This window comes from Mustelus asterias, chromosome 3 (genome assembly GCF_964213995.1).
Source record: "Mustelus asterias chromosome 3, sMusAst1.hap1.1, whole genome shotgun sequence".
NCBI classification, from domain to species: domain Eukaryota; kingdom Metazoa; phylum Chordata; class Chondrichthyes; order Carcharhiniformes; family Triakidae; genus Mustelus; species Mustelus asterias.
The window spans coordinates 148369530-148386693 of record NC_135803.1 but is presented as its reverse complement, the minus strand read 5'-3'; the positions used below and the strand labels follow the sequence as shown (position 1 = coordinate 148386693).

General features: G+C 42.9%; 1 protein-coding gene across 1 annotated transcript in view; it reads left to right on the top strand.

Annotated features, from left to right (window-relative positions):
- The first annotated feature begins 1633 nt into the window (after positions 1-1633).
- The window catches only part of wdr82 (WD repeat domain 82), a 29883-nt gene continuing 14352 nt past the window's right edge, over positions 1634-17164 (top strand). Inside the window, exons 1-4 of the mRNA XM_078209879.1 lie at positions 1634-1980; positions 5363-5460; positions 15689-15755; positions 16377-16476. Coding sequence (XP_078066005.1) covers positions 1820-1980; positions 5363-5460; positions 15689-15755; positions 16377-16476 — 426 coding nt within the window. The 5' untranslated portion in view covers positions 1634-1819. The remainder of the gene's footprint in view (positions 1981-5362; positions 5461-15688; positions 15756-16376; positions 16477-17164) is intronic.

Genomic DNA, 17164 nt, shown 5'->3' with positions numbered 1-17164 from the left:
AGAACAAGCATGATAGGCTTGAATGTCTTTCTTCTGTGCTGTAAATGCATTTGATTCTATGAAGCACTAGGTGCAGTAAAAACAGAACATGGAAAGCAGTTCAGGCATATTCTGTGGAGAAGGAAACAGAATTAATGTTTGAAATTAGTGACCTTTCATCAGAACTTGAAAAATGAGTGCCAGCACAGGTTTTAATAAGCAATCACAAAGGCAGGCAAAGGCAACCAAACGGTTGCCACTGGTATCATTTAGGAAATGGAACCGTGTAGGAAACAGAGGTCAGAATGGGAGTGGAGAATTAAAATCAGTAGTTTGGCATTCACTACCTAAATTAGCTGTTAAGGCTGAAATGCTCAAATTATTTAAGAGGACTGGCACTGCTGCCTCACAGCGCCAGGGACATGGGTTTGATTCCCAGTTTGGGTCATTGTCTGTGCGGAGTCTGCATGTTCTCCCCGTGTCTGTGGGTTTCCTCGATGCTCCGGTTTCCTCCCACAGTCCAAAAAACATGCTGGTTAGGTACACTGGCCACGCTAAATTCTCCTTCAGTGTACCCGAACAGGTGCCAGAGTGTGATGACTATGGGATTATCACAGTAACTTAATGCAAACCTACTTCTGACTGATAAATAAATTTTAAGGTACCTGGAACTGCATCTGAATTGCTGTAACCTCCGAAACTATGGCCAGGTGCTGGAAAATGGGATTAAAATGTACAGCTAGTTTCTATTTTTTCTCCTTTTTGGCTGACATAGACAGGATGGGCTGAATGGCCTCTTTCTGCGCCAGAACTTGAAAATTAGGGCAGAGGCAGCAAGGATGGCAAATTTCTCCACAAAATGAACAAATTTCTCCACAAAATGCTGACTGGCTGAGGTGAGACTTGATTATCTGTAAAGACTGCATTCCAATCATTATTCTGTAAATTGAGTTTTTGTCTCTGTATGCCCTGTTTGTGAGCAGATCTCCCACTCCACCTGACGAAGGAACAGCGCTCCGAAAGCGAGTGGTGTTTGCTACCAAATAAACCTGTTGGACTTTAACCTGGTGTTGTTAGACTCCTTACTGAGGTGAGAGCAACAGGGAATAAGCAGTAAAATAACTTATAATCTTAAAAATATAATAAATATAACAAAACTAATGTGGTAATGGGACAAGTTAAAAAGTGTAGGAGGTGTAAAATGGAAGAGCAGAACCATGACAACCAGGAGGTGGGTATTATGGGTAATGCGTACAACCAATCAAGAAGCGGGGTGAAGGTCATCTTCGGCTTGAGGGACAGACGATGTCGAAGGCAGAGACCACGCCCCTTCTGTCTCCCTGACAACCGGGGCGGTGCGTGGTGGGTATTATGGGTAATCACGAACAGGGACATCTTCGGCTCGAGGGACGGACGGACGGACGACGACGGCGAGACCACGCCCTCCTTCCATCTCCCTGACAACCAGCGCGGTTAATATTATGGGTAATGGTTGCACAGCCAATCATGAAGCCGGTGAACGTCATCCTCGGTTCGTGGGACAGACGCCCCACAGAGACCAGCCCCCCCCTCCTGTCTCCCTGACAACCAGCGGTTGAGTATTATGGGTTATGTTCCCGCCAACAGCGGCTTGGGATCCACAATGCCCCGCGATGGTGGTGGTGGGGGGAGGGGAGTGTGATTGCAGCCTCTGTGCGCGGCCCGTGTGCCGCCGCCATTTTAACCGCTGCCACCGGCTCGCCGCTTGCTTTTAAATACTGAGGGGAGGGAACAATCCACCGCGGAAGCGGCGTTTTGACCGTCCGATTCTTTCTTTTCCCATCCCGGGCACAGAGAGGAGATGAAGCTGACGGATAACGTGCTGCGCAGCTTCCGAGTGGCCAAGGTATTCCGGGAGAACACGGACAAGATCAACTGCTTCGACTTCTCGCCCAACGGGGAGACGCTCATCTCCAGCAGCGACGACGACTCCATCGTCCTGTACGACTGCCAGGAGGGGAAGTGAGTGAAAGCAACCCGCCTCTTCTCCCCCTTCCAGCCGCCCTGCTTGGGTTTAAAGACCAGCCTCGGAGGCCTACAAGCCCCGACCTCGATTTTCACAATGCCCTCCCAATCTGTTCCTCGTGGCGGGCAGGAGGATGAGGCCAGACTCCAGGCAATGGCGAGAGGAGAGTGAAAGCTTGGCAAATTATAATCAGTCGCCTTCTCTTATTTTAGTGATTTTTTTTAAAAAAGGGGGGCAGTCATACGTTGGACGTAGGGCGGGAAATGGTTCCATGATAGAGTGGCTGAACGTAGGAATTAAAAGCAGGAATAGGCAATTCGGTTTTTCGAGAACATTTCTCATGATTATGGCTGATCTTTATCCTGGTCTTAACTCCACTTTTCTGCCTTCTCTCCGTGGCCCTTTTATCCCATTTTCATCAGCAATATATCCATCACTTTCTCCTATCTGTTGACTGATTCTGCCTCCACTGCACTCTTTGGGGGGGGGGGGGGCGTGAGTTCCACAACTTTGAGAGAAGTGCAATCACTGAATCCCTACAGTTCAGAAGGAGGCCATTTGGCCCATTGAGCCTCTGCCAACAGCAATCCCATCCAGGCCTGATTCCTGTAACCCCATGTATTTACCTGCTAATCCCCTAACACGGGGCAATTTAGCATGGCCAATCAATCTTAGAATCCCTACAGCACAGAAAGAGGCCATTTGGCCCATCGAGTCTGCACCGACCACAATCCCACCCAGGCCCTACCCCCATATCCCTACATATTTACCCACTAATCCCTCTAACCTACGCATCCCAGGACACTAAGGGCAATTTTAGCTTGGCCAATCAACCTAACCCGCACGTCTTTGGATTGTGGGAGGAAACCGGAGCACCTGGAGGAAACCCACGCAGACACGAGGAGAAAGTGCAAACTCCACACAGACAGTGGCCCAAGCCGGGAATCGGACCCAGGTCCCTGGAGCTGTGAAGCAGCAGTGCTAACCACTGTGCTACCGTGCCATCTAACCTGCACATTTTTGGAATGTGTGAGGAAACTAGGGGGAAACCCACGCAGATGTGGGGAGAAGGTGCAGACTCTGCACAGTCACCTGAGGCTGGAATTGAGCCCTGGTCCCAGGTGCTATGAGGAATAGTGCTAACAACTGTGCCACCACGCTGGTTTCTCCTCCTCTCACTTTTGAACCCCAGTTTAAGGCCAGGGGTTCAATATCACATTTTTGCTCTTCCATTTCCTCTGCATGCAATAATCTTAAAGTTTATCTGCGGTCCTGTAAAGTCTGGGTGTAAAGTACAGCCTGTGGTTTGCAGGGTTCACTTCCCCAGTATTGCAGTCTGCCAGCAAGGGAAGCTGAGAATCATGTAAGCAGTTAAAATATGCAAATATTTTAGCTTGGCGATGGAGCAGTTGAGGCAAACACCTTGCGTGTAGAAAATATTTCCTGCGTGCTCTAAAGTGCATTCAGATCCACCAAGAGTTAAATGATGAGCACTTAATAGGGCATGGACACAGAGCTGGGGCTTAAAGGGAGTGAGAGCTTTATGGAGGAAATTCCAGAGTTTAGGGCTGAGATGACTGAAGGCTCAACCCATACCAATGAAGAGAGTGTGGGATTTACACAAGTGGTCAGTGTAGGAGGAATCTTACGTGGAGAGTTGTACAGCTGGGATAAATTATAGAGATGGAAGGGACAAGGCCATAGAATGGTAACTGCATTGGAGGCCTTTTGGAGTTAAATGCATCTAGGTCAAACTATGTGCCCTCCTTCATAAGATTTCTAAAAAATGTCTCTTTATGGAGAATTGTTCTTTTTCCCTTCTCCGTTTTCTCCCTATTGATGTCACTTCCACAGTTCTGTTGTCACAAGTTATTATTCATGCGTGAATCCTAATATTAGGTGCTGGCAGGTTATTCCACAGTTGCAGGGGCAGCCACAGTTGCATCTGTTCTTATTGTTGCTACCTGCAGATTTCCAGTCTGTGCTACAGCTAATTCTGTAAAGCAGATATGCAACCCTATATTAGGTCAGGTATCTCAACTCTCAAAATAATGTTACTCCGACAGAGGGGGTCATAGAGTTATCAGGATATTTAAGCTTGATTTTAAAATGCAGTATTGAACTGCTTGATCCCCTAATAAGGCTTCCGCATCTCTTGTCATGGTGCTCAGTGGCCGTACAGGCCAAGCAAGTGATACTTTGCAATTCTTTAGGTTTTATTTTACTGTGGCTTGTGATTTTCATTTGCTGTCTCCATTGTTGCAAGTAAGGTTAGCCAATAAATCATAGGATGTCACTAGCAGCTACAGAGTGCTTTTTAGCTGACTTCGTTTATCATCTTGTATTAAAAAAATACTTCACTGCTTTAATAAACGATAGCACTATATGGCAGTAGCTAAATTGGTGACATACAAATTCATACTTGGAACTTGTGAACAGGTTGTATTTAAGTTTTGTTAATATCCTTTCTGATATTTGGACATCTCACTCCATGGGAAGTCTTCAAAGTAGATACCAGTGAGAGTAGGGTGTGTGACACCTGATGTATGGACCACTGCGCGTACCATTGCTCTTTCAGTGTTGAAATTAAATATCTTTTCTGATAAAACCTGCTGTAAGTTGATCAAGTCTGTCAAATTTTCTTTTTATTCCTCTCCCTTCCTTTCTAATTGGTTATTGTTTGTTTTTGTTATTTTCCACTTGTTTGAGATTGTGGAAGGGAATGGGGGTTGGTGAGCAGTCTTGACAAGCTGCGATATGCTCACTCCTTTCATGGTCATAATAATTTTGCCTGCTGACAGAGTTGTTAGGCCTACACAGTGTGTGTGTGTGGGTCACTGCATGATCGTGAATGGCTTTAGAAAGACTGGGCGCAACATAACTAACTGGAAAAAAGACTCGCTTGGTTAGCGGTGGGGAAGGGTGGACACAAAAATAATATCCTTAATTGGAACGAGCGGGGAGTCCCTTGTCTGGAGAGACTATTTTGGGTGGATTGATGATGGAGAGGGAAAATTTTGTTTCGGACAAGAGACATGGCTGAGATAGGAAAAATAAACCTTGCATGGACTGGGGGATCAGCTGGTTTGCTGGGAGCAGGGGGGTCCATTTCGGTCTCAATGTTAGTGGGCCCGTACAAATACCATGCCTTCCAATTCATTGTGATCGATGTCTTCGACAATCTTTTTTTTTGGTTTTTATTGTGGTAGATGTCCTAGTGACTAAGATGTGCCAAACTTAATTGTTCCCTTTGAATCCTGACCAAAGGAGCAATTGTTGGGAGAGGATTCTCAGAATTTGATTGTTGGCCCTTTGTTTGGAATTTGTTTTTAAGCTTGCACTTAACATCACTTAATATAAATCTTTCTTATCTGTCAGACCAAAGAGAACACTGTACAGTAAGAAGTATGGGGTAGACCTGATCAGATACACACACGCAGCAAACACAGTGGTTTACAGCTCTAACAAAATCGATGGTAAGTTAGCTGCTGTCATGCAACTCTGATTTGGTTTCTCTTTCTGTGAACTTCTTGAGGATTGGAGCATCAAAGTCAATTGCCATAGTGTAAAGTTTATCGGCTATTGTATTAAATATGTTTAAGATTTATGTATTGCATGTTCAATTCAGTCATATTTAAGAAAAAGTTAGTGATTTAGTTGCTTGAAAGCCACACTATGTTAAATAGTTTTGTTTCATTTTCCCATAATTTTGGGTATAGCTTTGTTTTGGTAATTTTTATACTGAAAATTTTGACCTAGCCCAAACTGTATAACTAGTGGAAGAAAACCATGCATGTGGTTTTGAAATCTGCTTTTGTAAATCAGTATGGTCTTATTGTTATTTTTGAACTAAATCAAATTATCCACTAAATTGAGTTTAATATATGAAACAAGATGGGGATTTGAAATGTGGATTAACAGATGTGTTGAATTAATTAACATTGACGGGGGAACAAGCGACTGTAGTAAGAAATAAGAGAGGTGGTGATCTTTTGGGCAAAACGTTTTTTCCTCCTCCACTCTGGAAGGTGTGATTCCTGACTGGATTGCGTTCAAAGGAGTGCAGTTAATCCATTCGTCCCTCGCCCAGGTGTGGCATTTTTACAAAGGCCTTGTTACCAAACTATTTTACTTGCTTTGGAAATGAGGGAGGGGTAGCAGGGATTTGGACAATTGCAGCTGAACCTGAAACCAAAAGTGAAAATGCTGGAAAATCTCAGCAGGTCTGGCAGCATCTGTAAGGAGAGAAAAGAGCTGACGTTTCGAGTCCAGAAGACCCTTTGTCCAAGCTAAAAGGCATAGAAAGTGGGATATATTTATACTGCAGGGGGAGGGAATGAAAGATGAGTCATAGCCACAGAAACCAAGGGAAAACACTGCTAATAGCTGTCCACAGAGAGAATAAAGGGTGTGAATGGCCAAACGGCAGAGAAGCTAAAATAAAGGTGGGGGGGTAGGGGGGAGGAAAATGGATGGGACAGAGGTAAGGGAAGGGGGATAAAGTTGGGGGGAGGGAAGAAAAATGAAGAAAGACAAAGAAATAAAACGCAGAGAACAGTAAAAAAAAATTAAATTGTTAAACTTCAGGTGATTTGCTCTACCCCACCTCGACCCTTTTGTTTTCATTCTATTTTAATTTTTTTACTGTTCTCTACCTTTTATTTCTTTATTGTCTGTCTTCCTCCCCCACACCCTTTTCCCCAACTTTATCCTCCCTCCCTTACCTTTTCTCGCCCATTGCTTCTCCTTTTCTAAATCTTAACTCTGTCCCATCCATTTTCCTTCCCCCTCCCCCAACATCTTCATTTTAGCTTCTCTGCTGTTTGGCCATTCACACTCTATTCTCTCTGTGGACAGCTATTAGCAGTATTTTCCCCTGGTTTCTGTGGCTGTTGTTTCCCTCGCCCTGCACTATAAATATCTCCCACTTTCTATGCCTTTTAGCTTTGACAAAGGGTCGTCTAGACTCAACGTCAGCTCTTTTTTTCTCTCCTTACAGATGCTGCCAGACCTGCTGAGGTTTTCCAGCATTTTCTCTTTTGGTTTCACATTCCAGCATCCACAGTAATTTGCTTTTATGCAGCTGAATCTGGCCAATGTAGCTGTTTTGTTCCTTGCTAGCTAAACATGGACACTTCCAGCGATGGTGACTGTAACCCCGTGGTATTAGAGTAGAAATGGAACCAGATTTTACTCTTCCATTTTGTCCTTCCTACCCAAAGCCTCCTACATCAAGAGGGTGACAGTCAGTTGTGCATCCTTGTGTTTCACTGGCTGGGGTTAGCTTCCTCAGCAAAGGCAGAGAATGCAATAATGCACTTTAGTGAAAATATTTTGTTCAAAACCTTTTTATAACCTTTTGAAATCATCAGGAGTCTAAATTTTGAGATGGTTAATGGGTGCTCCCGAGGTGAAACGTACAATTGTGTTGCTTTGGAGGGTGTAACTCACTCTGCTTCCATCTTTGTTCAAATTGCAAGTGTTTTCAATACCCATTTTAGAGGGGAAAAAATGATAAATCTAAACATTTTGTTTTCCTTGACATTGTGTATGTTTCTGTTTAACTGAATTCTAATGAAACACCAAGTACTGCTCCGGATGAGTTACTGAGCCTAACCATGTGAGAAACGGGACGTCACTTATTGAACCTGAAGCACCTTGTTTGATTGGCAAGTGAATGATGTTGGGTTTTTTTGTTGTGCTGTCCTGTAGCGCGACTCTTGAGGATAATGTGGTTTATAGGGAGGTGCTTGCAGTGGAAAATACTTCCGCTAATCAGTTACATTTGTTGAAATAAATGGTGTTCACGCTGTATTAATTTATAGTACTGCAGCATCATTGTGCTTGGATTTGAGTGCAAGTCCTCACATGTATGCAACTGTCCTTAAAAACATACTGTTAGCATTCATCATTGGAATTGTTCTGAAACATGAAATATTATATTGCTTTATAATTGCTTTAAGTAATTTAGTTTTCGTTACCCACATGCTTACCTAGGTCAAATTTTTGCAATAAAAACGCAGTAGCAATGCTTTAATGAGAGATCTAATAAAGGAGACTGCAGAGCAGTCTAGCCTTGTTGCAGCTCATGAATGATGAAGCTGTGCTACACCAGCCCCACATTTTATCAGTGTTTGGAAATATTCATGGGCCACTGAACATTTATAGCTATTTAAATTATAGCTATAACATATAGCTATTTTATTTTTAATTTGTTTCTGCCTAATCCCAAACCAGTTCAACTTGGATAAAGATATCTGCTCCACAAATAAATACTGATTTAATGTAAATGTGCAATGTTTTATTGGACCATTAAGTAAAATTTGTGATTCAAATTTTAAAAATGCGTGCAAAATACATTGATACCTATAACTTACAGAAGCAACTGCAACACTGCAGTTACCTGGGAAAGTGGAAAATCCAAACAGTTACAACCCCAATAGCCAAATTTCATCAACAAAGTGATGGGTGGTTGTATATCATCAGTTCAGTCAGGTAGCACTTGCTGCCCAATAAACCATTGGTTTATTGGGCAGCATGGTGGTACAGTGGTTAGCACTACTGCCTCACAGTGCCAGGGACACGTGTTCAATTCTCACCTCGGGTGACTGTGTGGAGTTTGCATGTTTTCCCCGTGTTAGCATGGGTTTCCTCCGGGTGCTCTGGTTCCCCCTCTCAGTCCAAAGATGTGCAGGTTAAGTTGATTGGCTATGATAAATTGCTCCTTAGTGTCAGGGGGTTGGCAGGGTAAATACATGGGGTTATGGGAATAGGACCTGGGTGGGATTGTTGTCAATGTAGGCTCGAAGGCTGAATGGCCTCCTTCTGCACTGTAGTGATTCTATTCTATGAACCTGTATGCTTATTGGTCAGTTTGGGTTCTGCCACTCCACTGTAGAGCTCGTAACAGCCTCAGGCTGAACAGAGGTGAAGTGAGAGTTCCTTTGTCATCAAGGCAGCATTTGACCTAGCGTGGAATTGAGTAATCCTAGTAAAATTGAAGTCGGTGTGAATCTGGGGGGGGAAATGTCTCCTGGTTAGAATTATACCTTGCATGTGGCAAAGATGGTTATTGGAGGCCAACCATCTTAAAGCTTCACCTTCACTGTTTATCATTAACCCTCCTCCCAGCATAAGGGGATGTTTTTTTGTTAAAGTATCCTGTATTGTTTGCGACTTTTCAGATAATGAAAGGTCTGTGCCCATATGCAATAGGGCATATCCCAAGATTCAAGCTTGGGCTGATAAGTTGCAAGTAACATTTACCACAAGTGCCAGATAATTACTATCTGCAAATGAGAGTTGAACCACCTCCCCATGGCACTTAATGACATTGCTGAATCTGAATCTCCCACCATCAACATTCTGGTAGGGCACCGTTAACCAGAATCTTAACTGGATCAGCCATATAAATACAGTGACTACCTTAAACATTAATTCCCTGCACCACCCAGTACAGACTGCTGTAATGTGTACCATCTATAAGATACACTGGAGCAACCTTTTGAAGCTTCTTTGACAGTAGCACTTCCCAAACCTGCAACTTCTACCACCTTGGAGGGCAAGATCAGTAAGCACATTGGAAAGTTACCAACTGCAAGTTCCCCTCCGGGTTGAGCACCATCTGACTTGGAAAAGTATCACTGTTGCTGGGGGGTAAAATCCTTGAACTCCCTCGCAGCACCATGTTTACCTACACTGGATGAACTGCAGCGTCAAGAAAGCAGATTACCATCACCTCCTAAGGATGGGTAACAAATGCTGTCCAGTTATACAGATATCACTGTGCATGTGCAAATAAGCCATAATAAAGTCTAGTTTAATAAGAGATCTTCCCTCTGCTTCCTGTAAAAAAAAAAAATCTTAAATAAATATTCAAGCTATAATGCAAATCGCTCTAGCTCCACAAATTAGTAACTTGCAGACATGCAATGACAGCTAGAGTGAAACTTACGGATGTTACCCTGATGTTATAAGAGTCAGGTTTTGACTACAGTGTTTGGTAGAAATGCTATGATTTACGTTTCACCCAGTATAAATTAAATGGTGGTTGTTGCATTCAATGCAAATAAATTTATAATATGAGGCAAAATCATCACATTTTAAAATCTGTTTTAAAGCACTGTTTTGATATACAAATTAATTCACCCTGCATCACGGATTGTGGGCTTTTGTATTTGGGACTTTCTCCATATCAAAAGCTTGCTGTGGGAAACCAGAAACCTGAGACTGCCTTGCTCTGTTGCACTATTTTTCAGAGCTACTAATGTGTGTTATGGGTATAAGATTGCTGAAACTGGTTGGTGAATTAGATCTTCAGCTGATTTTTCTATTTTACTTTATGAAATTTTAAATCTTGACACTAATTAAACCCAGACTTTTACAGTCTCCTGTTTTCCCGTCGTTGCTAATTCAGGGAGAGAAGGTGCAGTGATAATGTCACTGGACTAGTATCTGTAAAATTAAAAAATCAAATATACTTGTATAACATAACCTTTTAATTCAAGTTGCATACCAGTGTGAAATCGTGATCTTTCTGCAGCAAATAATAGCTACTCTCCTCCAACCTCCTAAGTAATGAAGATTTTTAATTCGGTGTTAACAGTATATTGATTGTGTATTATGGGTGGCACAGTGGTTAGCAATGCTGCCTCACAGCACAAGGGACCTGGGTTCAATTCTTGGCTTGGGTCACTGTCTGTGAGGAGTCTGCACATTCTCTCTGTGTCTGCGTGGGTTTCCTCTGGGTGCTCCAGTTTCCTCCCACAGCCCAAAAGATGTGCAGATTAGGTTGATTAGCCATGTTAAATTCTCCCTCTGTAACCGAACAGGTGCCGGAGTATGGCGACTAGGGATTTTCACAGTAACTTCATTGCAGTGTGAATGTAAGCCTACTTGTGACCAATAAATAAACTTTAACTTTATGTCCTAAATTTGATTTATTTGTAGTCCGGATCAGTTTTCCAGAATTTAAGTTGATGGAGCAACATCAAAACTTTACATTGCCTTTTGAATTGATAAACTTGGTTAATAGGCACAATTAAAGCAAGTTTGTGACCCATGAACAAAAACTATGATGAAAATTGGCTAAGAAACTAGTTGTAGCTGTTTTATATTTGCAGTTCAGTGGTGGTATTCATAAACTTGTCCCTGTGCGATCACCGAGTGCCACCGATGTCCACATACTATTCTGCCTGTGCCCGTGCAGAGGTAGTTGTTTGTACAGTTTGAGGGTTTGTGACACCACCCGGTTGATGGAGATAACTGTACAAGCCACTGCCTTGCCTGGGCCAGAGACCAGCATCACCCAGAAGGGACCAGGAGCTACAGCTTGGATGAATCCGCCGTCTTCAGATGATTAAAGAATTCACTCTTGATAAAGTTGTACAAAGTTTTTTTTTGAGTTAGGAGCTTGTTTGATTTATAGAACATAGAACATAGAACATTACAGCGCAGAACAGGCCCTTCGGCCCACGATGTAGCACCGACCAGTTAAAAAAAAAACTGTGACCCTCCAACCTAAACCAATTTCTTTTCGTCCATGAACCTATCTACGGATCTCTTAAACGCCCCCAAACTAGGCGCATTTACTACTGATGCTGGCAGGGCATTCCAATCCCTCACCACCCTCTGGGTAAAGAACCTACCCCTGACATCGGTTCTATAACTACCCCCCCTCAATTTAAAGCCATGCCCCCTCGTGCTGGATTTCTCCATCAGAGGAAAAAGGCTATCACTATCCACCCTATCTAAACCTCTAATCATCTTATATGTTTCAATAAGATCCCCTCTTAGCCGCCGCCTTTCCAGCGAAAACAATCCCAAATCCCTCAGCCTCTCCTCATAGGATCTCCCCTCCATACCAGGCAACATCCTGGTAAACCTCCTCTGCACCCTCTCCAAAGCCTCCACATCCTTCCTGTAATGTGGGGACCAGAACTGCACACAGTACTCCAAGTGCGGCCGCACCAGAGTTGTGTACAGTTGCAACATAACGCTACGACTCCTAAATTCAATCCCCCTACCAATAAACGCCAAGACACCATATGCCTTCTTAACAACCTTATCTACTTGATTCCCAACTTTCAGGGATCTATGCACACATACACCTAGATCCCTCTGCTCCTCCACACTATTCAAAGTCCTCCCGTTAGCCCTATACTCAACACATCTGTTATTCCTACCAAAGTGAATTACCTCACACTTCTCCGCATTAAACTCCATCCGCCACCTCTCGACCCAACTTTGCAACCTGTCTAAGTCTTCCTGCAAACTACGACACCCTTCCTCACTGTCTACCACACCACCGACTTTGGTGTCATCAGCAAATTTGCTAATCCACCCAACTATACCCTCATCCAGATCATTAATAAATATTACAAACAGCAGTGGCCCCAAAACAGATCCCTGAGGTACACCACTTGTAACCGCACTCCATGATGAATATTTACTATCAACCACCACCCTCTGTTTCCTATCCGCTAGCCAATTCCTGATCCAATTTCCTAGATCACCCCCAATCCCATACATCTGCATTTTCTGCAGAAGCCTACCATGGTGAACCTTATCAAACGCCTTACTAAAATCCATATATACCACGTCCACTGCCTTGCCCCCATCCACCTCCTTGGTCACTTTCTCAAAAAACTCAATAAGGTTAGTAAGGCACGACCTACCTGCCACAAAACCATGCTGACTATCACCTATCAATTCATTACTCTCCAAATAACTATAAATCCTATCCCTTATAATTTTTTCCAACATCTTGCCGACAACAGAAGTGAGACTCACCGGTCTATAATTCCCGGGGAAGTCTCTGTTCCCCTTCTTAAACAGTGGGACAACATTCGCTAACCTCCAATCTTCTGGTACTATACCAGAGGCCAACGACGACCTGAAGATCAGAGCCAGAGGCTCTGCAATCACTTCTCTTGCCTCCCAGAGAATCCTTGGATAAATCCCATCCGGACCAGGGGATTTATCTATTTTCAGACCCTCCAGAATATCCTGCACATCCTCCTTATCAACTGTAATACTGTCTATTCTACTCCCTTGCAACCCAGTGTCCTCCTCAGCTATATTCATGTCCCCTTGCGTGAACACCGAAGAGAAATATTGGTTCAATGCTTCACCAATCTCCTCCGGTTCCACACATAACTTCCCTCTGCCATCTATAACTGGCCCTAAACTTGCCCTAACCAACCTTCTGTTCTTGACATACCTATAGAACGCCTTAGGATTCTCTTTAACCCTATCCGCCAAAGTCTTCTCATGTCCCCTTTTAGCCCTTCTAAGCTCGCTCTTCAACTCCCTCTTAGCCAATCTAAAGCTTTCTAGTGCACTACCCGAGTGCTCACGTCTCATCCGAACATAAGCCTCCTTTTTCTTTTTAACCAACAAAGAAACTTTTTTGGTGCACCACGGTTCCCTAGCCCTACCAATTCCTCCTTGCCTGACAGGGACATACCTATCACAGACTCGCAGTAGCTGCTCCTTGAAAAAACTCCACATGTCGGACGTTCCCAGTCCCTGTAATCTCCTAGTCCAACCTATGTTTCCTAATTCTCTCCTAATAGCCTCATAATTACCCTTCCCCCAGCTAAAACCACTGGCCCGAGGTTCATGCCTATCCCTTTCCATCACTAAGGTGAACGTAACCGAATTGTGGTCACTATCACCAAAATGCACACCAACTTCCAAGTCTAGCACCTGGTCTGGCTCATTTCCCAGCACCAGATCCAATATAGCCTCACCTCTAGTTGGCCTGTCTACATACTGAGTCAAAAAACCTTCCTGCACGCTTTGAACAAAAACTGACCCCTCTAACGAGCTAGAGCTATAACAATTCCAGTCAATATTAGTCAAGTTAAAATCCCCCATAACAATTGCCCTATTACTTTCACTCCTAAGCAGGATTGACTCCGCAATCCTTTCCTCAACCTCTCTAGAACTTTTAGGAGGTCTATAAAAGACTCCCAACAGGGTGACCTCTCCTCTCCTATTTCTAATCTCCGCCCATACTACCTCAACAGATAAGTCCTCATCAAACCTCCTCTCTGACACTGTGATACAATCTCTGACCAATAATGCTACCCCTCCCCCTCTTCTACCTCCTTCCCTACTTCGACTAAAACATTTAGCTTGTAAATTTAAATGTTTCATTACAAAAATTAATATTTTAACAATTGTTGAATCATGCAAAGCTGGCATTCCTTTTTATAAAGTAATTATTTAATAGCTTATATTTTGGGGTTTTATTTTCTTCAGAAACTTGTTCCAATAAAAAGTTCAATTAACTGTGGGATAGATAATTGATTAGCCTTGCTGTCAATGCTGGTGGCCAAACGTAACTTGAGCCTTGAAAACACTATCTCAATTTGGGAGGTTCATGATTTTTAAAACATGCATTTGACTGCAACTGAAAATGCCTCAAAGGGAGATCGATTAATGAAAGCTGAGCCTTCCACCTGGAACTACCATTCTATGTGCTATCCCTGTATAATTTATGGTTGTAAATGGAAATCGAAGGTTTTCTGTTCGCTCCATTCCAAATGTAAACAGGCCTACAGTTTATAGGGCTGCAGAAACTGGAAACTGTCCAAAGTAACAACCTTGACTCTTCAGGGCCTTTTGTTTGCTTATCTAAATCGTCACTGCACTCCCCAGTATAATTGTGTGAAGTATTTTGGATGTTTTGACACTGCTGCTGTATAATTGCAAAGATGAATCCCCAACCATAATGAAGAATGTCCAATAACGTTTTGCTTCAAATGGTTTCAGCGATTGACTACTTCACAAAGACCAAATTGTATTCTGCAAATAACCTCCCACCTGTGCCACCACTTCTAGATTAAATGCTGCCTTTAGGATCAAGCAACGTTGTAAACTCCAAGGCAGCCGGGCATTGTTGTGAAACCAGACCCATGCTCTGTGACAGACGCTGCAATCACAGCCATTGTCCTTTGCATCAATATGTACTGATATCACAACCAAAGGCAAGGGTGGCATGGTGGCACAGTGGCACTGCTGCATCACAGCACTAGGGACCTGGTTTTGATTCCTGGCTTGGGTCGCTGTTTGTATGGAGTTTGCACATTCTCCCTGTCTGCGTGTGTTTCCTCTGGGTGCTCCAGGTTCCTCCCAGAGTCAAAGATGTGTGGGTTAGGTTGACTGGCCATGCTAAATAGACCATAGTTTCGGGGGATTAGCAGGATAAAATGCACGGGGTTACGGTGATAGGATGGGTTGATGGGCCGAATGGCCTCCTGTGCTGTAGAGATTCTGTGATTCTAACTTGGAAAGCTACATGGTGATCCTGGAATGATAGATAATGGAGGAAGAATGGCAAGCAGGATGGAGTGACTCCGTTGTAACCATAACTTATTAAAATAAGCAAGGACTGAATAAGTTCAAATGTAGCACCACTCCATTAAAGTCCTTACCTCTGCTGAATTCCTCATGTGCTGAAGAATAAGCCTGAAAGTAAAGTGCATTCTGTCGAACATATGAAATAGGAGCAGAAGTGGCCATTTGGCCCCTCAAACTATTCAATGATACAGTGCATCAAACAGACAAGGAATGCCATGCTCTCATAACGTAAAAAGTTTGCAAATTTCCTAATGAAGTGAAAAATTATCAATGCACAAGCTAGAATATAAAGTGATTTCTTTTCAATTATATACATCCTATCTTGTTTATTTTTAGATACTATCCGGTACTTGTCACTTCATGACAACAAGTACATTAGATACTTCCATGGTCACAGCAAGAGGTAAGTGAATTATTTGTATTTGTCAGCTCTGTTTTGGCTTTTACCATGGGCCTCGCTTCAGTAGTGATCTTATCAGATAATGTTCTGGGCTGAATGTGCATAATGTAATAAGAAAATTTAAATCCCCATTTAGAGCTCTGTCCCTTATAAGCCATGATAATAAATGAACATACCCCCACAACATTGCGTAAGTTGGACTGAATCATAACATGTTGAATGTGTAGGATGTCTTTTTTGTGTCTCCGTTAGGTGGGGGGTTATCTTGTTTTTCTTTTCAAAAGTTCTAACAGTCTTTTAGATACTTGGCCCGTTCTTTACTCATGAGCCTGGACTTTCAGATGTAGCAGTGTTTGACCATAGAGCTATCACTGCCAAGATGGGTTCCACCCTCACTTAATGTCCATTCATGTGTACTTTCTTTCAGTGGGGATCACTAAGCACCCCCCCCCCCCCCCTAAAGTTTTGATAACCGCGAAAGTATTTGCACATTTCAGCACTGTTCGTAGCCAATACTTGTTAAGATACATTTTGCAATAGAGTAAATGTTACATTGCACAGTATTGAGATGTGGGAAATCGTCCTGAAGCTCCTAATGTTCTTCTTTTGTTTTGCATGCTTTAGAGTTGTAGCGTTATGTATGTCTCCTGTGGATGACACCTTCATGTCCAGTTCCTTGGATAAAACTATCAGACTGTGGGACCTCAGATCACCCAATTGTCAAGTATGTTTTATTTGTCTCCTATCTAAATGAGCGGTGATAGTTGTCAGCTTTGGTGGGGGTGGGCAAGTAGTCATGAATGTAGTGTCATCTTGGATCTGGACTCATAACTCTGAGTCAGGAGGTAATTGGTTCAAACTTTGCCCAAGATTTGAGCACGCAATCTAGGCCATTGTTTCAGTGTATTAAATAGGCCGATGCTTTTAAAACCATGTCTCTCTGTTTAGATTGGCACTATGTGAAGAGCTTTTTTATCAATTCAGTACTGAGTTTGAAAATTTCAGGAAAAAGACATGTTGTCAAAGCTTTTCGTCTTGCACTCATCAGGACAATTCATGAAAATATCTGATGTGAAGGGAAAAATTTATACTTCATCAAGTGATTGGTTGACAAGTGGACTCTTGATTGTTAGATGCACTGCCATGGAGAATACACCAGTTAACTGCCAAGCTTTGTTTAAATTCAAACCAGGCAAGTTGAAGCTGATTGTGTCTATTTCAACTGAACAAAATGTGTGTGTTCTTTATGTCTGCAAAGAACAGGACCCTGTGTACTAACATATGTAGCTTCTCTCTCACAACTGCACCACACGTCAAGCCCAACTGCTAATCTTGAATTGGTTGTCGGTGTAATTAAAACCACATAAATGTTATGGCACTGAAAGAGGCCCTTCAGCCTATCATGTCTGGGT